The sequence below is a fragment of the Heloderma suspectum genome, chromosome 13 (genome assembly GCF_057233095.1).
Source record: "Heloderma suspectum isolate Gila_16-S chromosome 13, 16-S_ref, whole genome shotgun sequence".
Classification (NCBI taxonomy): domain Eukaryota; kingdom Metazoa; phylum Chordata; class Lepidosauria; order Squamata; family Helodermatidae; genus Heloderma; species Heloderma suspectum.
In genome coordinates this window covers 21,548,922-21,575,404 of record NC_139470.1, presented here as the reverse complement: position 1 = coordinate 21,575,404, position 26,483 = coordinate 21,548,922, and the positions used below count along the sequence as shown (strand labels likewise).

General features: G+C 43.9%; 1 protein-coding gene across 6 annotated transcripts in view; it reads right to left on the bottom strand.

The window, feature by feature from the left end:
• Nucleotides 1-2,866: 2,866 nt before the first annotated feature.
• MED13L (mediator complex subunit 13L) overlaps nucleotides 2,867-26,483 on the bottom strand; it is a 213,543-nt gene continuing 189,926 nt past the window's right edge. For all 6 annotated transcript variants that reach the window (XM_084819398.1, XM_084819400.1, XM_084819399.1 and 3 more), the window contains 6 exons: nucleotides 18,043-18,201; nucleotides 16,125-16,301; nucleotides 12,344-12,498; nucleotides 8,278-8,439; nucleotides 6,446-6,558; nucleotides 2,867-5,727 (listed from right to left, as the gene is read on the bottom strand). In XM_084819398.1, coding sequence (XP_084675524.1) covers nucleotides 5,595-5,727; nucleotides 6,446-6,558; nucleotides 8,278-8,439; nucleotides 12,344-12,498; nucleotides 16,125-16,301; nucleotides 18,043-18,201 — 899 coding nt within the window. In that variant the 3' untranslated portion in view covers nucleotides 2,867-5,594. The remainder of the gene's footprint in view (nucleotides 5,728-6,445; nucleotides 6,559-8,277; nucleotides 8,440-12,343; nucleotides 12,499-16,124; nucleotides 16,302-18,042; nucleotides 18,202-26,483) is intronic.

Sequence of the window (26,483 nt, the reverse complement as noted above, 5' to 3'; positions counted from 1 at the left end):
GTTTCTTTGATGCTATCAAAACTGCAAAGGTCCTAGGCCTGAGGGCATGAACAGTCTGGCCCCTTGCAAGCATTTGCCAATGTGATAAGATCACATTTCAAACACAAGGAAATAGGTAGCTGTATCCTTGTGTTAATGTTGGAAACAATAAAGCTGCCATGGTGGAGCAAAGTCTTCCTGTTTGGGCACGTGGAGGGTGTTTCTGCTTTCAGTGAAAAGAGCAAGTGATTTGACATAAAACTAATGTTTATTTCTGCACGATAATGAAAACCAGAAAAGTTTCATGCAGTTCAAAGCAGGGCGCACTGTAGTGTTTGAAATGAACAACGGCATATGATGGCGAGACGCAGGCTGGCCGCAATAGAAATAAACATTAGTTTTATGTCAAATCACTTGCTATTCAAGTCGTTAGCCATACTGCAGCAATAAAAAGTCTGTTTTCTCTTTAAAAAAAATATAGAATTTCAGTTTCATTCCTCTGTCCAATGGCTTTAAAGTCTGTTTTGAGGGCCAAACAACACGGGAAAAACACCTGTAGCAGTCACAGGGTATTGTTTTTCAAATGGAAAAAGCTGCTGGGGAAGAAGGAAAAGGTTAAGCGCCCCCTCCTGCAGCTGCTTCTCTCGTTCCCAATTACAGATCCCTCCCCAGAAGCGTTTCCAATCTTGCGCAGAAAGAAAAACCATCTGGGGGGCAATTTGGGAGCATAGAAAAAACAGGCAGGGAAGGGTTCAACATCCTTTCCCTTGCTGTTCTACTCCCAATCATCTCCTCCCCCAAAGGACCTTTTCAGTTTAAAGATGTGTTGGACACATTTGCATGCAAGATGAATTCTGGCCATAAATCACACGGGTGTAACAGTGAATAGACTGGAGCAGAGCTTCGGCTATTGGGCGGTATAGAAATGTAATTAATTAATTAACTAATTAATGAGGTGCCATGGAGCATTTGCTTTACATGGCATATATCCTTCACATTACCCCCAAACACTATTTAAGAAGCCGGGGCTGCTACAGGAGTGCATTACCGGGGCTGCTACAGGAGTGCATTATCCTTATGGGCATCAGGCAGAGGAGACTCTAGAGAGGGGTACCTGATCATTTATTTAACCGGAGTTGGCAAGGATAGAAGCTGGGACCCTGGGTGTGCCACCCAGGTGCTGTACCACTGAGCTACGGTCCCTGCTATTCAGAAAGCATGTCTTGTTTTGTAGTTTATGGATTCTGTTAAACTCTTGAACACTGAATGCAAAGATAATCCTGTAAGCTTTCCACAGTGGTTGAGGGCCAAAGAACACTCCGCCTGAGCTGTACTACAAACATAAATCGTTCAAGGGTTTTTAATGGTATTTTAACTTCCATTGCATTGCCCAAGATGCCTTGTTGCTCTTTTTTAGTTGGGTTTTACACTTTGACTTCTGAAGTGTGTGTTTTGAGTTGTTTGATTTGAATTGTTTAATTGGTGCCTTGAACGCTTGATAAGCTGCATATAGTTGTTTTTGGTAAATAATAAACAAGGCCTGGATTCTCTGAGGCAGCCTTTACCAACCTGGTGCCCCCCAGATATGGTGCCTTATAACTCCTATTGTTCCCCAGCCAACACAGCTGAAACATGCCCAGTAGTGTCATTTCTTACACAGTTGCATGGGACTTGGATGAATTGGGCCAACAAGCAAATTCCATGCAATGCAGCAGGAAATGATCCAGGTCTTAAGGATGTTGCCAGTTACCCACTAGTTCCCCCCTCTCTTTGCAAAGGTTAAAGGGGAGGGGGGCTGGCAAAGGCGGCTTGGTGATGACAAACACAGTGGGTTGTATCCCATAATGTCATTTGAGAATGCAAAGCTTCTACTGCTTGCATGGCATTTAAGTCTTCATTAGTATAGGTGTGTTGCTTGCACTATTTGTTCTGCTAGCAGAACAAGTCCAGCTCTTGTAATTTTTCCAATAGTGTAATGTAAGAGTGGCTAGACTAACCATTCTCTATCCACCCTCCCTCTCGGAGGAACCCACAGACCTTTGGATGGGCAGCCATGCATCCCAGCGGCCTTTGTGCTGCTGGCCATTTTGGTGCTTGGTGCTGCCAGACATTTTGGTGCTCGATGACTACTCCTTCTTTGGCCGCTTTTGCCATGGAGCTCTATGGCAGCTCTCAGTTAACCATGGAGGCTGTTCAGACATCACACTAAGCCACGGCAGAGCCCACTAACCATCTTGCAGCACGTGGTTAGTGGACGTGGTTAGTCTGTGGTTAATAAATCACCATGGTTGGCAGACACCTGTTCAAACGTCATGCTAAGCCAACATGGTTAGCTCAAAACTCCTAACCCTCATGGCTTAGTGTGATGTCTGAACAGGGCCATTGGATATAGCTCTGTATGAGCTAGTCCCAAATGTCAGTGGGGGTTCAAGCTTCGCTCAAGAGTATATGATTTCCAAAGTTCCCTGCTCATCAATACTGGCATCACATGTTCCCAATGCAGGAATACATCCAAGAACCTGCAAGCACTGCATAGCCAGGTGAGGCCTGATTCTGTTCATAATAGCTCACAGGACTTGCTAAACATCCTTACCTTTGTCTTATCTAGATATTTATTCTGCTGATGCCTCCATTGAAGTTTAGGTATCTAAACTTGCTTAGACTGAGTTTAGAAAAGATCTCACACTGGGCTCAAATGGAAAGAATGGAATGTTGGGTGCCTTTAGCATCCTGACATCTTAAGACAAAGCACTACGTAATTGTTCAGCTCACTACATGATTGTGCAGGTCATTATCGGCTTGCCCCTTGTCTTTCAGCTAAGTACACAGTTACACAAAATAGGCTCATGAGCAAATAACCAAAAGAGAATTGAGCCGCAAACCCACACAAGTTTCAGTAATTCAATAATTTATTCATCTAAAAAAGTGTGTAAAAGTATATAGCTCTCATCCACAAGGTATATATGAATGACATTTAAAATGGAGGTCTTTATTATTATTGTTTCTTCTTTTTATCAAAGTCTTTTTTAGTGTATTGTACCAGCGATATACTGCAAGATTTAAAATGAACTCCACATAGTTCTTTTTTTTGTTTTTGTTTCAAATTGTTGGCTATAAAAGAGGCTCACTGCAAAATGCTCAAGGAAAAAAAATCAGAACTCCCCCGAAGAAATGTACAGCTTTTACATTAAAAAAAGGTTCTGAAATATACATAGAAGCATGCCGGACATCCCTTGCATACCCTCCCCGCCCCCCTTTCACTCGAACGGCAATAATTCTGATTTCTGCATGATTTCCAAAATTAGAAATTAAAAAAAATAAAATAACTTTTTCACTCTGTAGGAAATCCAGGGCTTGTACATTTCAGATTAATTCAGTAAAAAACTCACAAGTAAAATAATGCATATTTAAAGGGAAATATTATACAGATTTTCACACTGAAGTACATAAGATTTTTTTCTTTTTTAAAATCTATTGCCATTCATTTATTTTGCACAAAAAATGTATAAATATGTTACCAGTTTCTCTTAACTTAAAAAAAATTAAATAAACACCACCAGATGAAAACTACTCCTTAATACACCTCCCCTTATTTGTGGGGTAGGGGTATTTTAATTTTTGCATTAGAACTAGATCTCTGGGGAATAAAATAACCCCGACAGAAACAGCCTATTTAAAAAAAAGTCAACCGATCGATCATCCAAAGTTCAGGTGAATCTTGGGAACAAATAACCCCAAAGTGGTAAAAGATAACTTTATATAGTTTTCCCTCACCAAGTTAATTTTTTTTGTATACAAGTTTACAATCTTCATCTTTTAATGCTCTTCAAAAGGCCTTGAGAATTTTCCTTTCTGATTAAGAAAAAATAGTAATGCAATATTTTTAAAATCAATTTTACACTGTATACATTAGATACAAATGGTTTCGATATATCTGATTTTCCTCCTGTACATTGCAAAGTTTCCCCCGGGGGGGTGGCCTGGAGCAGAGAATAAAAGTGACCCATTTACAGGGTCTTCCTCTGACCAATCCATCCCCCTCGTGCATGGGAATTTTTTTTAAATAATAAATTTGATTTAAACATTACATCATCATTTCAAGAAAAATATTCCTTTAAATTCATAGAAATTTTAATTATTATTTTTTTTAACCAGAACAAGACAGACTTTTGGAAGAACTTCAAAAATGGTAAAGTATTCTCCAAGGATGGCCAGTTGACCAATTCCCCTCTACTTGATTCCTCTTCTTAGAAGCAGCCCATGCCTGCACAATGCAACGACAAACATCAGACATGGGAGTTTACACTATAGATCTCTTAAATCCTAGAATTAAGGAGTCATAAAAATAATACAATTTGCTTTAAACTTTTTTTGTTTTGTTTTAAATGGCAAACATTTTAATTAAACCAGGTCATTTTTCCACCTCAGTGGTATGTGGTGTGTGTTTTGTTTTTACTTTCAAGTACTAATGTAATGAAATCACTTTTAAAAATTATTTCTTTGAAATAATATTTCTTCCTATAGACAGAAAAAATACACCAGATTTGAAGCTGACAAAAGTGTAAACAAAAAAAAAAAGTATATATACAATATTTTGATATGTAGGGAGGACGAGCCTGTCCCGGCTTATGCGTGACTTGGGCTTCAGGAATAACTTCCATTTTTGTAAAACTCCTCTCTAACTCAATACTTCTCCTTTCAATTTGCTTCAATGTTAGACTCTAAAGTGTTTCTTGTCCCCCACTGGTCTTGGTTATCGGCACTGTGTCATCATTCATTCGACATATTTAAACCTCACTACGAACAGAGTTCCTTAACCCAAAGTGTCCACCAACAAAAATGGTGATTCCTAAACGTCTTCCTCACTTGCTCTTGTTAACTGATATTTGGATTTTTCATGATTTTTGCCCCATTTCTAGGTCAGAAGAGCGAGAGGTATGTCGATAAATAGTTCTCAGCGGAATGGAGCTGGATCACCTACTGTACCTGGTCCTCTATAGCCCCTATAAATAGCCCCTATAAATAAATTAAAAGCAAAACGAAAACAAACTTAAGAGTATCTTCAGACCATTCATATCTACATGGACAGGTAACAAATGCATGCATTCATCCCAATCCACTCTGACAGGAATTCCAGGTAGACAGAAAATTCCACTATTTATAAACTACTAGAATTGCAGCCAAGTCCATCTTATGGTTTTCAAGGAACAACATAAGCTTTGGGCGACTCAAACTGGTCACTACGATGTTTTGCTTCAAAAGGATGAGATTCATCTCTTAAGCAAAAAAGACAGACGCACGCACGCGCACACACATAAAGACACTGTCTTCTCTATGGTCCGTTGTTCCATAACGTTCAGCCACCAAATTAACACTGCCTTGAGGTTTTAATATATCCACTGTCTGAAATACTTGACAGATTTGACAGAAGTGCTGACATGCTCCACCTGTTAAGACTTCAAACACTGACAAAGTCTCCCGTAATCCTGAAGGAAACCAAGCGCTGCTTGGGCCCTCAGAGGCTGGGTCTGAAGAGGAAGAGGAATTTGAACTCTTACAGGCCATGGCACATTTCTCAAGTTGAAGGGGAAGATCAGCCAGGTGCTTCTTAGCTATTAAAGGATGTTCATGATGGCATTGTATAGCTGTGTGAGCACCACAAAGTGGACAGGAAGGCAGGAGCTGCGATCCTGAGTTGCAGGATTGCATGTGAGCCACGACAGTGCATTGTACTGTTCCAAAACAAACCTGGAGAAGAGGGGAGAGAGAAAGAAAGGATGTCAGCTCAGCAACTTAACTAATATTGGTCAGAATAAGTGGTTTGTTCCATTCCATAATCTGTGCTTTTCTAAATGTCCAAAGAGAAATTTATCTTCTCATATAGTCCAAAGTTTGGGCACATTTCCCATGCTGCTTTCAACAGACAAGAGGTGGGATCTTGAGAGTCGCATCCCTGTCTGAAGATATGCAGCATGGTAATCCAACAGCTAAAATGTGCCTACTTTCTCCAAGAGAAAACTTTACATATGGCAAGATCTAGTAGGAGCTTGCAAATACCCCTCTTGGCCCTAAAATAGTAAAACACTAACTTTAAAAATAAATGGTCAGTCACCAAGGCTCAAGGAAGTCCTTTACAGGGAAGGAAGGGACATTTTAGGCAACCCACCTAGGTTGCCATGTGATGGTAGAGACAATCCTTATCACAGTGATAATCGCCTTCCTGGTGGCTAGGATAGGAAATTCCTGCAGCAATATGTGGCTCTGGGTTTTACAGGGGCAAAAGAAGCAGGATCCCTCCTTTGTACTTTGCACACACCTCTCCTGCAAAGGTCTGCAGAATGAGCAAAGGTCTGTTCTTTCAAAGTGAATAGAGATTTTCAAGAGTGGAAGGTTGATCAAAGACCAACGCTTGAATTCCTAGGGCTTGAGGGAGAAAATGGAAATGCAAAACTTGGAGATCAATTACCTCAGGACATCAGATGTGGTCTTAGAGTCCAAAGGGTGGGGAACCCTCTGCGAGTTCCGGGCAGGGAGGAGCTCGTCTGTCTGCGCTACAGAGATGTGATGATGCAGCGATGCCTATTTGGGGAAAGACAACCATTAAGCCATGGGAGTTCATGCTGATCACATGACTATAAGCAAACAGCCACCCTAAAAGCAAGCAGTCGAACCAAAGGGGCTTGGGCAGTTGGGGTTATATTATAATCTACAAGCGTTTTCTTCTTCTTTTCAGAATTACAGCATTTTCAAAGTGTGCTCAAAAGGTGTCCTTGAAAGGTAACCCCCGAAGAACTTCCCTACAACTTAGTGGGAAAAGCGGACTGCTTTAGCCAGAGACCTTGCTGCTTAGAATCATAGAATAGTAGGGTTGGAAGGGACCTACAAGACCATCGAGTCTAACCCCCTACTCAATGCAGGAATCCAAGTCAGAGCATCCCCAACAGATGGCTGTCCAGCCTCATCTCGAATGCCTCCAGTGTCCCACCACCTCCCTAGGTAGCTGGTTCCATTGTCATATTGCTCTCACAGTCAGGAAGTTTTTCCTGTTGTTCAGCCAGAATCTGGCTTCCTGTCACTTGAGCCCATTATTCTGTGTCCTGCATTCTGGGATGATCAAGAAGAGATGCTGGCCTTCCTCTCTGTGACAACCTTTCAAGTACTGCTTATGGGCAGAGCATATAATTTAAACAGTAATCATGTTAAAACAGCCCCAGTGCAATCATATTAAAAACAAATAAAAGTCCAACTTAGGAACAGGTCTACAAATTTACGTTAGAAGACCCAGGCAAATAACAAAATATCCACCTGGTATTAAAAAGACACCAGGTGAGCCACCATGGGGAGAGCATGCCACAGCTCAGGCACCACAGCAGAAACAGCCCTGTCTTTCTCGGGACACCACACACCTCACTTCAGAAAGATGATCCTACAACTCAGGACAGAGAAGGCAGATCTTCAATCCCAAAACATTTGGGGCCTTGGAGGGAAAGAACCAGCACCTTGAATTATTCTTGGAAACAGGCCGGTAGCCAGTGCTCTCCCCCAAACCAGCTTCTGGAAATAGCTGCTGAGCTAGGAACAGAACCACTGGAGCATTCCTCCCCCACCTTCGGATCCCAGGCAGAATGAGCAGGACTGCATCCCCTGTCCTTTACCTGGGACAGGTCATCCATCAGGGCAACCAAGCCCATTTCAGTGCCAAACCCAGGCTTGAGGCTGGATTGAAATGGATCTGGATAGCAGGACATAGATCTGTATCAAGCTGCCTGAGTCAGTACCAATCCATCTAGCCAGGTGGTGCTTCTTCAGATTTGTAATGACTCGTGTCTCAGGCAGAGGCTCTTTCTCAGCCCTGCTACCTGAAATCCTTTTTAACCAGAGATATCAGGGATGGAACTGGGGGCTCCCTGCACGAAAAGCATGTACACGCTTTTGCAAGACTGCACCCCAAGTGGATAGCTACTGCTGAGCTTCCCTTCCATATCTGTTTGGGGTACAAGTCTTAGAGAAGCTCTCTACAGCGGAGGTGGGGGACTTGTGGCCCTCCAGATGTTTTGGCCTACAACTCCCATCATCCCTCGCCAATGGTTCAGATGGCTAGGGCCAAAATATCTGGAGGGCCACCTAAGTTGCCCACCCCTGGAGACAGCAACAGGGACATGCAAGACAGCAAGGTAGCAACAGGTGCACACAAGCGGGGTACTAGAAATAGGGGCCGAAGGCTGTGTTTAGGTGGCGGATTCCACCAGAAGAGGGGCTTCCCATTCTCTGCCAAGGACAAGATGCTCAGCAACAAACCTTCAGAAAGAGGGGACACTGGTTCTGGGCCTGCGGACACGATGACCAGAACCACTGGGGAAGGTTCTCGGCTTTGGCAGTAGAGACAAAGTACCCCAGGGCAAGAGGCTGCTGCTTCAGTTCTTCAGGCGCTTCCCGGGAGAGGAGACGTTCTCCTTGGCTCTGGAGAAACAGAATGAGGGGAGGAAATGCAAGTTAGGCATCAAAGCAAGTCAATTCACACAAAGGTAACACAATGGGGGTCACCTGGCTTTTGGCTGGGAGCCCCCACCCCCCCACCCCCACCCCGAGACTTATTATAGAATCTGGCATGGATTGCCTGCCAGTCTTGGCCTTCCCCTCAAATCTTCTCCTGTCTCTCTCTTACTTACTTTCATTCATTCATTCATTCATTTATTATTGCATTTATACCCCACCTTTTTTCCTCTTGCAAGGAACCCAAGGCGGTTTACATGATCCTCCTCCTCTCCATTTTATCCTCACAACAACAACCCTGCGAGGTAGGTTGGGCTGAGAGTCTGTGACTGGCCCAAAGTCACCCAGTGAGCTTCCGTGGCCGAGTGGGGACTAGAACCTGGATCTCCCAGCTCCCAGTCCAACACTCTTGCCACTACACCACACTGGCTCTCCTTATTCTTGTAGTAGTTCTCACCAAACTCAAGAGACCATGCACTATGCTAAGAGACGTTGCTTCTTTGCTAGTTGGGTATCACAGTTGCCAGCAGACAGCTGCTAGCAATATTGGTGTGCAGCTAGATGCTGTATCAGTCCAGTGTAAGACATACTTCAGCCTAACGTACTCCCATCAAGCCAACCAACATGTGATGAAAAAGTGGTCTGTACGTTACAATGACCGTGCTTCTTTCCAGATGAGGCTTTGACCGTGCCATCGCTCTACCTCATTCATGGAATTTTATGGTGGGGAGGGGGGCTGTTCCAGACATCACTGTCTTCAACTCATCACCCACCATGTTTGACCTCCGCTTCACCCATCTTCTCTGTTACTACAGAAAATCCACTGGCAGTTGGAAGAGCTGCACGTTGCCTTCCAAATGTTAGTGGTAGGAGCCCTCCATCTGGAAGCACCACACGTAGGTTATTTCAGTTATCATGTGGAATATGCATGTGTAACGTATGCCACATAGGGTTTTGATGGTATGAGTTATATGCCAATTCTGGTAACTCAGAGCAGTTAGGGTAAACTCTTGGGCAGTGTACCATACCCTCGGCTTGTATTTCAACGAGATAGTGAATCTGACTAGACTGGATGGCATCGGCTCCTGCCAATTTAAATCATAAGGTGAACAGAAAGACCAACCACGATTCTGGAAAAAGAGGAGATGTGGTCTTGCATTATTTTCCTCCCTCTCGTTGGGTCACCCAATGAAGCTAACTGGTAGGAGATTCTGGACAGAAAAGGCAGTACCTTTCACACAGTGCGTAACAGTTAAGCTACAGAATTTGCTACCACAACATGTCGTGATGGCCGCCAACTTGGATGGTGTTAAAAGGGGTAAGACAAACTGATGGAGGATAAGGCTATCAAATGACTACTAGTTAGGGTGGCCATATATTACCAGTATGCCTCTGAATACCAATTGCTAGGGAACAACTACAGGAAAAAGACTATTGCTTTTATGTCCTGCTAGCGAGCTTCCTACAGGCATCTGGTTGGCCACTGTGGGGACAGATTGCTGGACTAGATAAGAGTTTTGGTCTGATCAGCTCTTTTGTTCCTTCAGCTACATATTCATATATTCACATATCCTTTTATGGACAAAGACAGGCTGCAATCTGGTAATGGAGGAGGGGGCCCTGCAGACAAAGAGATTAGTAGGAAGGGGAAAGTGTAGTATCTCCACACACAGCCCCACTTTTAGTACTAACAGGCCCATTTTTAGTACTAGCTACTGACAACGAAACTGAGCAGAACAAATTAAGGAATATTTTTGCACCTTAAAGACTTAACAAAACTCTTGTTTCCTTAAGAGTAAAATCAACTATAACAGACAGTAGTTATGTTGTGGATCTAGTCCACTTCACATCTATAGCAAGTGAAGATGATAAGTATTCGTAATTATTATCATGTTGTCATTAATTGGATCACCTTCACAAAGCAGTTTGCACTCCAAATTCTGTAACTGTGTAAGACTGAAGAGAGAACATCCACAGTTTAATCACTGCAAAAATCTAAGGGACCCACTTATATAGGGTACCCTACTAAAGCTGAATTCCTTTATTTGTGGAGTCATCAGGGCTGGCCTTCAAACTAGTCCACCCATACTGCATCAAAGCTTGTCTGGCTGAAAATTCAATAGCAGGCCATGGAAGCAATATCCCTTGCATACTGCAGCAATCAATTACAAGGTCTATGGATGAAGGGGTGCCCTCCCTTGACCCGAGGGGGAAATGATCACACGCTGCTGCTTTTGTAAGAACAAAATTTACACCTCAATTACCAGACTCATGTTAATGGTTAAACTAGTTGCTCCAAAAGGCATTCGCCTAAGAGTGGCCTCGTTGGGTTACCAAACTCCCTGATCGCTCATCTCATTATAGTAGCAACTGAAGCCGTGCAGAATTGCCATGCAATGTTAAGGACAATCTTCAAAAATTGCTATGACTTGGAGAAATGACTAACAACCTATTTGCCTGATGGCTTCAGGGGCTGAGTGTAGAATGCAAAAGCCTACAACTGTTCAGGGATGGTGAGAAACAGACCAGCTAACAAGGCTATACATTAAAAAACAAGGAGTGCCCGAAGAACAGTTATGCATATTGCAATATATTTAGATTTATATGAATGCCAGAAACTGGAGAGTGCCAGCATCCCTCCAGAAAAAAAGTAACAAAAATATCGGCAACCTCCAATTTTCACATTCAGTATCACACTAGCAGGATTATGGGAGGTTTGTATTTGCAAAGGTAATCCACCCATTAGCCACCTTTAAGGAAGCAGCTGTGACAAAAGGCACCTGGGTAAAGTGGATAGTTTGCACCACGCCAGTACCTACCACTGGAGGTAATCCATAACCTTCAAGATTTAAAAAAAGAAAGTGACTTTACTTTGAGAAGAAAACAGATGTGAGCCTTACTGAGCTTGTGAAACTCACAGATGTGCTATTAATCAGAAATGCAGTATTAGAACTTTTCTGTTGGCTTTATTGTCCCCATTATCCACCATTTGTTTAGGAAAGATGAAGCAAAATGCTCTTTTTTGAAGACGACACTTTATAAGTCCTGCTGCTGCCATCATGTTAAAAATACACTGCCTGCAGGTTCTGTGAGTTTTCCAAGTAAAGGATGATGGACATACGTAAGAACCCCATGAAGTGTCTCGCACCACAAACACTGCAAGTGTGGAACTCTGCTAAACACTTGAACATTATGCTAAGCTTTTAACTTAAAAAGAACACCTTTCCTTTCTGAAATAAACAAAATTAATTTACATTTTAAATAAGCTTTGATGCTGGAACCAGCTTCTTAAAAACCACTTTAAGTGAAACTAACTGCTGAGCTGCAAGCACCCTGGGCTCAAAAAACAAAATCTGCATAACATTCCAGCACCTGGAGAGCTTGTGTTCCAAAGTGTGGTTTTATTGTAAGCAGAAATATTCTCTCCTTTTGCAGTAACTCTTCTGTGCAACTTAAATCTTTCCATTTCCAAAACCAAGTCCGTAATGTGGTTCCCTGATGCCAAAGGTACTTCAGTGTGGTTTGGAAAAATGAACCACTGTGTTCAACAGAGATGAGTGCTGCTTTCCTCGGTGATATACACAATATTTCCCCAAAGGAATGCTAGTGCTGGACTGCAACTTTCAGATATGTTGGACTACAACTCCCATTGGCCATGCTGGTTGGAGTTGATAGGAGTTGCAGTCTAACACATCTGTAAGGCACCAGTTTGGGGAAGATTGTTCTAAAGTAAGCTCCTTACCATTGAATTTGGAGAGAGGGACAGAAAACGGAAAGGCTTGGGAACAACACTATTTTTCAGAAAGCCATACGAATTTTGGAGTATTATTATCCACTGCACAAGTGTAGCATGGAAGTCAAAGGCACTTACCCGACTATGCTGGAAGGATGGTCCTACTCCAATCCCAGAAGGGGAGCTGGGGGAAGGGACAGGGGAGGAATTTGGAGATGAGTGGAGATTCCCAGTCATTAGAATTCCAATGTCATTGTCCATGTCATCCGGGAATGGAAGGTCAAACATGTCATCTCAAAGTAGAAGGAAGAGCAAAAGAAGAGATCAGTGATGTTGCCTAGCAGGGTGCCAATAACTAGTTTACTCCAGGGTAAGCACTGTAACGCTGTAACATCTGCATACAAAGCTTCAAATTCACTGGGATTGCTATAGATTATCTTATCTCCAAATGGAATCCAATTTCCAAATCAAACTGCCTAGAAATTGAGGCAGTTGGCTTAACAGGCATTTTCAAAAGATAGCTCATGCAGCGCTCAAGGGAGTGTCATCAGAGCTCAACAGCCCTGTTCCTTCTTCCAGCCAAGTGCTTCAGGGATCACCTATTTTCCTTGCTTCACACCCTGCTCAAGTCATGAAAAGTGAACACAATCAAGAGAGCTTCTATGCTAGAGCGGAGGGCTGCAGTTAACCTTTATATGTTCCAATTTATTTTTAGTGAACTCCTTAGAGATAGGTTTGAAACTATCATACCTGAAAGGAATAAAACTTGGCACCTGAACCTTAAACATACAATGTGCCACTTTGCAGGTGAGAGCTGGAAGCACCAAGAATAAAATATTGCCTTTTCCAAACCAACCAGACATCAAGATTTATTAAATATAATGTTTGTGCATCCTATTCATAACTTATTTCCTTAAAAAGAAAAAAAAAGCCTTTGTATGAAATAGCTATTGGTTTTACTGATACAGAAATATTGCAAGTCTCAAAAGAGTGTTACGTGTAAGGGTTTTGCTGCATATGAAAAACACATTTTTATTGCTCTGCCATTTGAAACAGAAGTTATCACTACCAATTGCTTCAGATGTTGAAGAGCTACTAATTTAACAAAAAAAGCAAAGGTAACCATGTTGACCATAAGAAAATTTCCAAAATCCATGTTGCTCTAATACCTTTCTTAGGCTAACCAAACGCACACATGCACATGCACACACACACACACACACACACACACCCCTACCTTTTGCTTGGCCTAATAAAGGTATTGGAGCAACGTAATTTAACAAAGGGAACAAAACAAGCTTTACACACTACAACACAATTCCATGTCATGGAGGCACTGCGTATGCTGAAAACCTGCATGAACAATAGTAACATTTGAGGGCAAATGGTACTTAGAGACTTAAAGTGCAATCCTATGAATGCTGGCTGGAGAATGCTGGGACTTGTAGGACTTTTTTCTGTCTAAATATGCATAGGATTTCACCTTAACTGGCTTAAATTAGGACTATAGCTTCTCCTTCAGCACTATTTTGTAGTTTAAAAGTTTCTCATCATTCCTAGCTTCCAGATCCCAGCCAGTTGGGGATTACACAGCCAGCATGATGATGCCATACAGCCAATTCAGAATGAAGAGATGAAGCATTACCCTCACTCTGAAAAGGTGAACACTTTTGCCCATATTTGTAGCCTTCCCTCAAAACTGCTGGGGGAAGGAAGGCACGGACTCTCAAAAGTTGATGCGCCCATTTTTTGACCCTCACACTGAGCCTCAGAGACACTTGGGAAGACTTGCTGCTGCTGTCTCTTAAAGCTGGTGGCAATCCCAAGTTGCCAGCTAAAATCTGTGGACCCTCGGGAAGGAACGGAAGAGGCTTGAGAACATACTTATGAAATACAACCTCCCCACACACTCGCCTTGTTTCAGCTCAGCTCTGTCAAAATGTATACTATAAAAGCCAAATACATCTTGGAAGCTTTATGCTTGATCTATCAGAATCACTTGAGTGCAAAGCAACAGTTCATAAACTCCACAGAACGTGATTTGATTGAAACTTGGGGGAGGGAGGGGTGAAAATTGAAAGCTGTGCAAGTTGGATTATATTCTACTATAAACGACTCATTGCAGCCAAAAACAAGCTTAATGCTGATTTGCAGCAGGGACCCAGGGGACACGGGGCTTTGGGCTGCTCTCTTGACTGCCACCTTTTCTAAAGCATTTATTTTTCCCCATAGAAGCCTGTCATTCCTTCCTCCTCTTCCAAAGGAGGCCAGAAGTGATTTAACTTGGTTTATTAAGCTTCCTTCCTACAAGCTTTTGGTACAAACAAAAACTGATGTGGCATGCTCCACAGAGCCTCCGGGGCACAAATGTGAGGGCTAATAGCTTCAGAGGCTTTTTAATTATTAAACATAGAACAAGAGTTGAGAAAATTAAATCTAACACCCTTTTGGAAAACGGTAGCCTTTGGACATGGCTCCAATTAGCATGTGAAGCCCTAAAGGCCAGGTTAATGCAGGTTAAATATTTGTAAGCATTGTGTTCAGGAGGGATTCAGGGGCCGTGAAAGGACAGCGGCATATATGTATTAAGGCGAGGCGTCTCCTGTGAGGCCCACTAAATTCCAGCAGCAGATCAAAGCCAGAATCTTTAATGAAAAAGAAAAGAGGGGAGACTTCTTCATAAAGCAACTTGCTTTTTAGTAAAATAAATATTCGTTTAGCTGCCCCTCATAAATCAGCTTAAAAATACACCAGGGTGGGGTGAGAAGTTTTGTGGAATTAACTAATTTATTTAGGCAGTTAGTTGACTAGTTTATTTAGGAAGTTAATTGTAATTATGTTAGTGATGAAACCTGCCCCATTATTAGCCTACATGCATACAAGACTGATGTACTTCTTCATCGCTTCATTAGCCATTTTCCTTGCTCTCCTGTAGAAAGTTCTCTCAACTCAAAGCAACTCTGTTGCCATTCTTTGGTGGACCATTCCTAGTTCTATTATTTTCTGTGTGAAATTTGATGTGGAGAGAGAGTGCGGTGTAGCAATTAAATGTGTCAAGACTCTGGGGACTGGGGAAACTCAGATTCAAAGCTCTGCTCAGCTATGAAACTCACTGGGTGACCTTAGGCCAACCACTATCAGGGTGGCTGTGAGAATAAAATGACATCATCCCCATGTTCCTTGTGGAAAGGATGGAGTATTACTATTACTCATCAGAACACACTTTTTAAAAAATATAGCTTTGACAATCTGACGTTCAGATATAGGCTTGAAAACATACAGCCAAATTCTGAAAAGGCTATATTATTCAGGAAATGGGGCTTCATCAAGTTTGCATCATTTGCCCCTCTAAGAATAATTTCATCCTGTTCCCCTCCCTGCTATAGGATTCCAAACTCCGCAGAAACCCACAGATTAGGCTCAGTTTAAGCATACAATCTGAGTAGGTTTATGCTAGCCATGGAAATATCAGGGAAACTATTAACGCACATGCATATTTGCCTGATGTAATTCTATCTAGGGGCAAAAAAAATGATAAGCCCTTATGGTATGAAGTCTCCGTATGCCAGAACAAAGCCAAACTGCACCATTCAGAATCTTTGCAATTAGTCAAGACAGCACTAATAAAAGAGCTCTGCGGGCTATGTGCAGCCTGCAGACATCAGTGAGTTTGGCTTCCTAAACTAGAAACACAAGAACATGCGACTAAGCGAGCAACTGAGCAAAAAAGGCAGTTCAGAGTCTCCAGAGACCTGTTTCTCAGTGAACAATAAGAAGCTTTCATTCTCATGATAATAGTTCTCATGTCCTTATGTTTAAGACATACAGGCAGCAGGACCTGCCAGTGACTATTAGGGCAGAAATGTTTTGATCACACACCAGAGGGCAATCCCTACCTTCTGCGCAGCAGCTGACTTACCATTATTGGGACTGAATCCATCCTCATTTGGATAGTTTGCTGGAGCGACCTGGATTGTTGCAGAGGTTGGAAACACCAAGATGTGCGTACAAGAGGCGTCCTGTGGCGTATTCAGCTGGGATGACTGTAAATTAAGGGCAGTGCTGCGGCCAAACACAGACCCCATGGTGACAGCATCTTTCGAGAGAGGCAAAGCAGAGCTGCTCAGACACCATCCAAAAGCGAGAGAGAGCATGAACATTAATCTAGGATTACCCAAGAGCAGCACTGGGCATGAATGGGAGTGTGAAGACAATGTTGCCCCAGAAATTGTAAACGTGACTGGCAGACTTGACCCTTCAAACCAACCATCTTGCCTCCCTATGGTTTGGGTCCAAACGTGGGGCCTTCCCCATTCCTCATGCACTCTGATTCTCTCCGTGATTTCTTTGTTCACCCTTTTCCATTGCATCCAGATCAGCAAAGTACAGTTTGGGCTTGTCCTCCAAGCCTGGATTGGAAACTACCAATTCAGGTTTGAAGGGCAACAACAAAATATACTTTGTTGATTTAGACAAAACTGCAAACTATGGTTTCTCTAAATCAGAAAGTCTGTGAGGGAATCTGAGCATGTGAGGGGAAGGCTTAACAGACAAATCATGGTTTTACTGTTATGCCCATATCAGTCATCTTCTCCATGTAATGAGCCCTATCCATGCCCTCTCCTCCTCTGAAACCCAGTAAAGGAAAACAAGGATTTATACATCTGCCATTAGGGAAGGATCTTCCAGGAAAACCTTTTAAAAAATTAAAATCAAATGTGGGAATATGCTCCTAGCTGCCTGTCCTTTAGCACACAGAAGGATGTCCCCTTCGGACTCAATCTTTATGCTTGTAGAAGAAATGCTGTGGAAAAGTATTATGCTGCAATGCAAAGAAATTACAGACGATTTAGCTAAGGCTACAACTGGAGCCCTATGCAGGTGTTTGCTTGCTCACATATAGGGCTAAAGTGGGTACGGGGATGCGCACCTAAGCTCCGCCCTCAGCATGCCCAGCTTCCATGTCCGAAGAGGGCTTTGCAATCACGTTCAGCCTGACATGATTATGGGGCTCCCATGATCAGAAACCCTGACAGGGCAGGGTTCGTGATCATGGGAACTCAGTGAACACATTTAGCTGAATGCTTACAGAGTCCTCTTTAGACCTTGCACCTGGACGCTGGGCACGCATAAGGGCTTGGCTGCAGCCCACATGCGGTGGTGAGATTGCGATGGTGCCCCCATCCTTCCTCCAGGATGTCCACGTTAGATGTAACATTTGCATAGAGGCTGATACATGTGGAGCCCAACCCAGGTAGGCCCATGCAATATTTTCACAGATTGTTCAAGCAGTAACCATTGCATGGATCAGACACGCATGTATTTGTAAGGCACTCCGGCAGCCTTTCAGGCTGAAAAGTGGGGTAAGAATGCTAATCATTATCGGCTGTCATGAAAACATTGCATCCAACATATGGAATCCAGCAGACATGGAGGCAGTCTAGGCTGATGGGGATGGAGAGGACAGAGCGGGTGGAAGTTATCCTACTCTTTCACCACTTGTAAACTTTACCCCCTTCCCAGCAAACTCAGATGTCTGTAACAAACCTTTCCTTATTTATCAGTCAGACTGAAATAGTGATTAATGCATTTCATATTTTGGGATTGCAGAATGGGGGCAGGGGAGAGTCATTTCCTCCTCCCACCACTCCATACTACATCTTTTCACAGTGCTGAACATATGGTATGCTACTTCAACATATGCCAGTGTAGATATATCAAGCAGGAAAAATAAGTGTCACTTTCAAAACAAATCCAAACAAAAAAGATAGCGAAGAGGAGATGTTAGTGCAGCTAAATCCCACTAAGCCTATCGTCAGACAGCTGTGGATAATTACCTGGCATCACCACAAATGAGCCCTGGGGTTCCATGGCAACCAAACAGGCACTGAGAATTGAGGGAGAGTCGGCGGAGGAGATGCCACACATTCGACACACCTCCTTCAACTGCTTGCTGATTGTCTGCAGCGAACACTCTCCAAGCAGGATGCTCCAGTCTGGAAAAGGGAAAGCAAGAGAGAAAATGCAACTGGTCCCTCAGGAGACCTTCTCTCACTCAAGAGTCAAACCACAGGAGTATATAAGCCATCACTTATGGGAAAAGAAGACCCTGGAGGGGCCATAACTGTGAAGTTTCCTACATTACTGCAACAATGTTACACAGCCCTCTCTGTACAGCTCCACATTCACACACTGTTCCCATAGAACAATTCTCAAGTTCACAGTCCTTATGTTTCAGGCTCACTTTCCCCCTTCATTTCCTCTTATTTATTTTATTTATATAAAGCATTTTCATCCTGCCCCTCAGCCAAAAAGGCTCTTGGGTGGCTTACATACAATCAATAGAGATAAAGAAAGCCCCTTCCCACAGGCTTATAATCTAAAAAAGACATGAAAGAGGGCTTTTTCAGCAGTGGCCCTCCAATTATGGAATGAGCTCCCCACTGAGGCCTGCCTGGCCCCGACACTGTCATCTTTTCAGTGCCAGGGAAAGATCACCTTTCTACTCCCAGGCATTTAATGGTATATGATGGGGCATCAACTTGCTGTCTTTGAACAGGTCTATTAGAGTATATATTGTTTACTTTAATTGCTTTTAGCTGTTTACATTGTTTTAATTAATCCGTGTTAAAAAGTTTTACAGTGTTTTGTTATGTTGTTTTTTTGTAATGCTGGTGTATTTTTATGAATTGCTGTAAACAGCTCAGAGAGCTTCAGCTATGGGGCGATACAGAAATGAAATAAATTATTAATAATAATAATGACTCGCAAGGAAAAGGGGATGGGGAGGGAAGAGTGGGGAAAAGCAACTGGTCTTTCAGCAGGGCTGGTGGAATGACCCCATTTCCTACCTCGCCTTCCTCTGCTGCAGCCTTCGGGAATGGTGATAGTCAGTGAAGGAGCCTGTTGGATGTGGTCTTTCAGCAGGAACCCTGCTTCCGAGCTCATCTCCCTCTGCAGCAGCCTGTTGGAGCCCCTTATGCCCTCCCTTATAGTTTTTCCTCCACATGTTCATCTGTTCTCCACATCCTTCCCTCTTTTCAGCTCTTTCCCATTCACTTCATTTGAGCCTGTGATCCACTACCAGAATGATACATCTGTACCTGTAGCTTTGTATTTCAGCTGTGCCTGGGGGCTTGCAGTTGGTGTTTATGTGTGTTTTAAAGGGACAGGGTTGTTTTGGAGCTACTGCTAAATCCACAACCAACTGGAAGAATGGTGCTGCCAGATTATGGTGACCCTAGTATCTGTTGGTTTCTTCTAATGTACTCTCTTCCAGCAAGAACAAGGCTTAGCAGCTGTTCTAGCAACCCATATGCCCCCTGCAACCACTCCTCCCACACAGGCCTGTTAAATTTGTAGAGCCATAATCCATTTCTAAACTAAACCTCAGCCCAAGCAACTGTAAAAACAGAAATCTTGTACCCAGCCCTGAATAATCGGAATAAACCACTCCAGCCAGCTCGCTGGTGAGAGATTACTGAAGCTGGAGTAGCAAAAAGTGCCTGACCTTCAGCCCCTTACCTTGCAGTGCGCTCAAAGCATGTAATCTCCAAGAAATGCACTGCCTGCCATTCTAATTCCCAAGATGCCATTACAACTTCTTTCAGCTGCACTGGCCAAAAATCAAAACAATTTTAATAGGGCTAACATCCTTCTAAATTGAGACCCTGAATCAGAGGCGGTTTTATTCTATGTGTCTGCATACCCGGCCCGGGGGGGGGGGGGGACATCCTCTCCCCCCAGTACAGCGTTACTCTCCCAGTTGCTGTCCAGCATACTGCAGGGCATCACGCCTGCTGCCGCACTTGCTTAAACTCTGTCTGTGTAAGCCCAGGTCTATGCTGATTGTCTGGACAAACTGTGCATGCACGTTGACCGCGCAGGTGTGGAATATTCCCCTGGTAAGTAGATCAAGAGAAAGACTTCCAGGAAGGGCACCCTGATGGAGCACTGTGCCTGAAATCCATATTTTGGCATATGGGCTCAATCAGCAAATCAGGAGGGACTTCTTCTTGCCATTTACTAGTATGGGTGTTCATGAGTTAGCCCACAGCCAATCACCTTTCTCCCTTCCTTTTTTTAAAAAAAACTGACCACACAGCTGCGGAGAGGAACCTAATGGACAGCCAGAACATGGGAGGCAGAGCAGAGGGCAGCGAGGATCTTACCTTTGTTGACTACTTTCAACTTTTTCAGCAGAGAGAGAGAGAGAGGGAGAGATTGTTTGTGAGCTTGTGCCTCACTCAGACAACTACTACTACTCCTAGATTACAGGAATCCATTCTGAAGCAGTAGCCAGCGCAATCTGGTATGTCGCTCTCCTGTGTGGGCTGCTCTTGTTTACAAGCTGCTGTGCAGACGTGATCTCAAACTTCACGCGCCTTTGTCTCCCAGAGCCATGGTTTGCTGCTTGCAAGCCATGGATTTAAACTGATGTCTGTTTTGCTCTGTGAGAGGAGGAGGAGGATTAATAAAATGTGGGCTCAAAGGAGGGCATGTTGTGTTGTGGGGAGTAAAAGCTCTCAGTTTTACCCTGAGGTATTGAGGCACCCCAAGAAGAGGGTTTGCAAACCCTGGTTTGCTCGGCTCTCCCTTCCCTCTGCAATCTCTGGCTGGTTAAGGAGGGCAAGGTGGGCTGAAAGGAGTGCTTTTTAGCGTTGCTCTGTGGCAGTCAGACACCCTAAGGACCCACTGCTTTGCACTCCACTCAGGAGTTGTGGTGATCAGAGCCAAACTATCCCTTGAAATCATGATCTCTGTCAAGTGACTTGCCCATTTGCTTCAGTTGACCTCTGTGAAATGGTTTATGCTGCAGCCTACCCCTGCCTTTTTTTTTTTTAGCCTCGGACAAGTGAGTCTTGCCACAGATTGTTGCAGTGTGGAGTGTTGCAGTCTTGCAGCAAGGCAGGCATGCCCTTTTCCAGGATAACACATTCCACCCCCCTCCCCCAACCTTGGCTTTCTCTCCTTTTTTCCTCCTTGAACAATCAGCTGGCATAATGTTCCATGACCCTGAACACTGAGGGGTCCTTGTTGGGCTGTTCTGGGGGTTCCGTCCCAGGATGTTATTGCAATTCTACGCATTTCAATTAGAAGGAATTTTCACTTTGTTCAGTGGCTCTTACTCTGATGTCAGTGTGCACAGGACTGCAGCTTTGTAATAAAATGGGTTTTACTAGAAGTTCCTCTTTTTATTATTGTTTTGTAGGGGAGTGAGAGCACAGCAGAAAAAGGATCTTGCTGCTTGCTTATGTCTCCTGAAGTAAGTCTTTTCTTCCTTTCCAGGGCAGCATCACAGTTCCTGATTCCAACATCACAAAAAGCATCAAGAATCACCACGAACACTGTAGAAGCACTTCAACAAACTCCTTTCCACAGGCTGGCTTTAGCTGACAAGCTACAAGTCAAACAAATGGAACCAGACCAACTTGCTCCGACACTCCAGCAGCCTGCAAGTGACAGAGAAAAAACATACACTTGGAAATTCAGGACATCTTGGTACTCAAGGAAGGTGTGGCTTTGCTGTAGCATGATGAAAGACACTCTTTTCTTTTGCTTTTCCTGCTTGCTGTTTGGGGGTGACAAGGCATGGGCACAGAAGGAATCAGAGAAGGCCAAGAAGATCCCACCAAGAAACATGAGGCATCCAACAGCCACATTGAGAGCTGTGTGTAGCTATCAATATTAGGCACAGCAAACATCACAGAGCAAGTGAACAAAGACTACCATGTATCTCTGAGAAAGCACAATCAAGTCATCAAAAACAACAGACACATCCTTTTGAACACTGTTGGCATATGCTTCTGTAGAACTTCTGAACTGACATCCTGTGGTCATGACAAGACAGAGGATTTGGCAAATCCAGGAGGTTTCAGAAGATTGGTTCATCTTGCGATGTCCATCAACTTGGCCATGGAACTTCAGCTACTGAGTGCCAGCGTTCAGAGGTCTCTCAAAGACAATCCAGGATGAACTGCTGGACTGCATGTGGACAGTGGCAAAGGATCACATCAAGCAGCAGGTGAAGAGCACTCCTGTTGTGGCCACCGAAGCTGGCAACACCACAGACTTCTCCACATGCTGTCCAATTGTCCTGATTTGCCAGTACATGAGCAAAGAGAGCTCAGTGGCAGAATGCTTCTACAAATTCACACAGCTGGAAGGTTCTCAGGCTGAAACCATCGCTGCAGTCTTGCTTCAGCAGCTGACAGAGGTGCTCCCAGAGGAGACTGACAAGAGCCAACTCATTGCTCAGTGGCGCGAGCGTGAGGGATACACAGGAGTGCAGAAGAGGATCCAGTATATATTTTCCAATGTTACACATATCAATTGAACTTTGTCATGCAACAGGTACACCAGATCAAGATAGCGCAGGTTTTCTTTTCAGACCTTTCTGGGTTCCTGGCATTCCTTGCCCACAGCACAGAAAGGAATGCCGTTCTGGCGGAAGTTGCGAAGACTTCCGGGACAGTCTCAGACACGCTGGATGTGTCAATATCTGAATGGAGTGGAGAATGTGCTGTTTGAGAAAAGACAAGAACTCATTGAATGCTTTCAAGAAAGTGGAACCTGGCAGCTGTGCAGTGCAGTCCATGAGACAAAGGGATTTCTTCAAATGCCACAAGACAAGTTCCTGTACCTGTTTTTACTGTTGCACAGGATCATACCACAAATGGAAATCCTTTACAGTCAGCTCCAGAGAACAGCCACCAATTCTGTAGCAGTGAAGAGAGCCGCCTCGGAGTTTGTGAATGCAATCAGTTCAGTCAGATAGTCAACTGGAAGCTTATTCTCTTGAATTACCTCAGAAATCTCAGTTGGCCAGAGGCAAGACAAAGGAGACCATGGATCAAATTGCAACGTAAGTCCACATCATCACCATACCATGTGGCAAGGAATGTTTTGCATTCACCGGTCACCTACCAGGTGCAGACTAGTGCAGGGGAGTTTCTTTCCAGCATGCAGCCAGGTTCCCGCAGCAGGAATTGAATGAAGCTGTAGCGGCCTATTGGAGAAGGATAGATTGAAGCTTTCCATCCTGTATAAGACAACAGAATTCAGATCCTGCAAGGATGCTTCCAGACTCCTGCATCTGCTTTTGGAAAACAATCTGACAGCAACTTTGGAGCAAAGAGTTATGTTGCTGAGAATCCTCATCACTGCTCCGATGACAATGGCAGAAGGAGCACAGTCACTCTCAGCTATGAAGATCAAGACTTTCCTGAGGAACACCATGCTGGAAACCAGGCTCAGCACCTCGGCAATGCTGTCCACAGAGAAATGGATGATCAAGGAAGTTCCAGACTTCAATCAAACTGTTTGCAAGACAATTCTGTACAACGTCCTGTACAGAAGAAGAGGGATGACTCCAATTTTTTCTTCAGAGTCCTTGACAAGCAAGCAGTGCCTCTCAAAGCCACAGAGCCCTGAACAACCAAGCAACATTTGTCAAAGCCACAGGACAGCAGAAACCAGGCTTCTGAAAGCTCTGTGGCCAAACTCCTTGTTCAAGGAGTGGTGTGCCTAACTGGAGGATTGGGTGGGCTGTAAGGAGTGATGGAGGCCACACACCTTTTTGCCCAGCACAAAACAGAAACAAGCGCATGCAACCTGTCTGAACCAAAGTAAGAGAGTATTCTTCAGTTAACCTGGACATGCTGAACTGGTGTAATGCAAGAGAGAAGGGTCTTTGCAAGAGAGAAGGATGGGTAGCAAACTGGATCTAGTTGGCTCTTCCTACAGTGACCTCTCGGCTCCACCCCACCGGCCCCAACAGGCACCAGCCACCACTGGCCTGAAACATCCATTCAAAGTTAACACAAGTTCCACCAATTCAAACCAGATGAGATCATATCCAAAAAGTAAAATGGAAAGTTCTGAATGGGGTCACTCATGACACCAAGGTAGTGATGTCACAGATCCTTCTTTAGCCAAACGGAGGATGGGGGCCGAGGAGACTGATGCAATTTATGATAAGTGCAAGTAAACTGACTGGCAAATTTAGAGCTGAGCCCAGGAAAAGGAGTTACTGAGAAAAACTTATTTCTCAATCTGCTCCTTACTTTCACCGCCACTCCAGTAGTTGGTGTAGCCATCAAGAGAGATAACAGCTCTTTCCTTCAGCCACTTTAGAGCTGTCGCTTCACTGTGATCATGGGGGATATTGCCACATCCACCTTGAAAAAAACGAACATTTTTACCAACCATTTTCTATAAAAGTTATGCCCTAAAAATATAAGCATGGTCCAGGCCTCAGTCACAGGAAGTTTATCTTGTTATTAGTGTAACAGATGGAGCCTCAGAAGTTTGTCATGAAATGGAGTAATGTAAGCAGGAAAGGAAATCCAGAAAGCTTGATAAGTACTTTGTACAGTCAGGGCCAGAAATATTGGAACAAGGATAACTGTTTTGGCAGTTGGCCTCTGTATACCACCACAATGAAGTTGAAAGGAAACACACTCAGATGGGAGCAAAGTCAGGACTTTCAGCTATAATTCAAGGGGTTTGACAAAAGTGGGGCACTAACCATTCAGGAGGGGCAGCCAGTGGCATACACACACCCCCATCATTGGTGGCTCATAAGTAATGGAACGAATGGCTGACAAGCAGCTGCATGGCCAGGTATGGCCTGTTTCCTGGGCACCCCATGACCAATCAGGCAGATAAAAGACCTGGAGGTGGTTCTCAGTGTTACATTTGCATTTGGTAGCTGTTCACTGGAACTCCCAACATGAGGTCCAAAGAGGTGTCCATGCGAGTGAAGGAGGCCATCATTAAGCTGAGGAAACAACATAAACCCATCAGAGAGATAGCAAAAACATTGGGAGTGGCCAACACAGCAGTTTGGAACATCCTGAAAAAGAAGGAATTAACTGGCAAGCTCAGCAACAGCAAAAGGCCTGGAAAACCACGGAAGACAACTAAAGTGGATGACCACAGAATTCTGCTCATGGTGAAGAGGAACCCTTTCACAACATCTAGCCAGGTGAAGAACACTCTTGAGGAGGTAGGCATGTCATTGTCAACATCTACAATCAAGAGACGGCTTTATGAATGTAAATACAGAGGCTTCACAACAAGATGCAAACCACTGGTAACACTCAAGAACAGACAGGCCAGATTAGCCTTTGCCAGCAAACACCTAAAACAGCCTGCCCGGTTCTGGAATAAGATTCTTTGGACTGATGAGACCAAGATTAACTTGTACCAGAATGACGGGAAGAGAAAAGTATGGAGAAGGAAAGGAACAGCTCATGATCCAAGGCATACCACATCATCTGTCAAACATGGTGGAGGCAGTGTTATGGCATGGGCATGTATGGCTGCCAATGGAACCGGGTCACTGGTGATTATTGATGACCCGACTGCTGATAAAAGCAGCAGGATGAATTCTGAAGTGTATAGGGCTATACTTTCTGCTCAGATTCGGCCGAATGCTGCCAAACGGATAGGACGCCGCTTCATATTGCAGATGAATAATGACCCAAAAACATACAGCAAAAACTACCCAAGAGTTTCTGCAGGCAAAGAAGTGGGATGCTCTTCAATGGCCAAGTCAGTCACCTGATCTCAACCCAATAGAGCATGCTTCTCACTTACTGAAGACAAGACTGAAGGCAGAAAGACCCACAAACAAGCAGCAGCTGAAGGCAGCTGCAGTAAAGGCCTGGCAAAGCATCTCAAGGGAGGAAACTCTGCATTTGGCCATGTCAATGGGTTCCAGACTTCAGGCAGTCATTGACTGCAAAGGATTTTCATCCAGGTATTAAAGGCTATCCTTAAGTTTGAAATTATGTTGGTTTGTTCCATTACTTATGAGCCACCAATGATGGGGGGGGGTGTATGCCACTGGCTGTCCTTCCTGAATGGTTAGTGCCCCACTTTTGTCAAACCCCTTGAATTACAGCTGAAAGTCCTGACTTCACTCCCATCTGGGTGTGTTTCCTTTCAACTTCAATGTGGTGGTGTACAGGGGCCAACTGCCAAAACAGTTATCCTTGTTCCAATATTTCTGGCCCTGACTGTATATTCTAAGTTTTAAGTGTTTGGTTTAATAACATGTAAAGGAAAATGTATAATGTAAACTTATACTTTGTGGAGCCATGGTTTGGAAGTGATTAATTTGGAGTTAATGTAGGTGTGCTCATCCTGACCCAGAGTGCGTGTAAGCTAAAGCCCTGAGGGCATATGGGACAGAAGGGGAAGAATTTCTGTTGTTGCTGCTACTTCTTGTTCACAGGATGCTTGAAAGAAGAGCATTATGAACGCAGTGTGG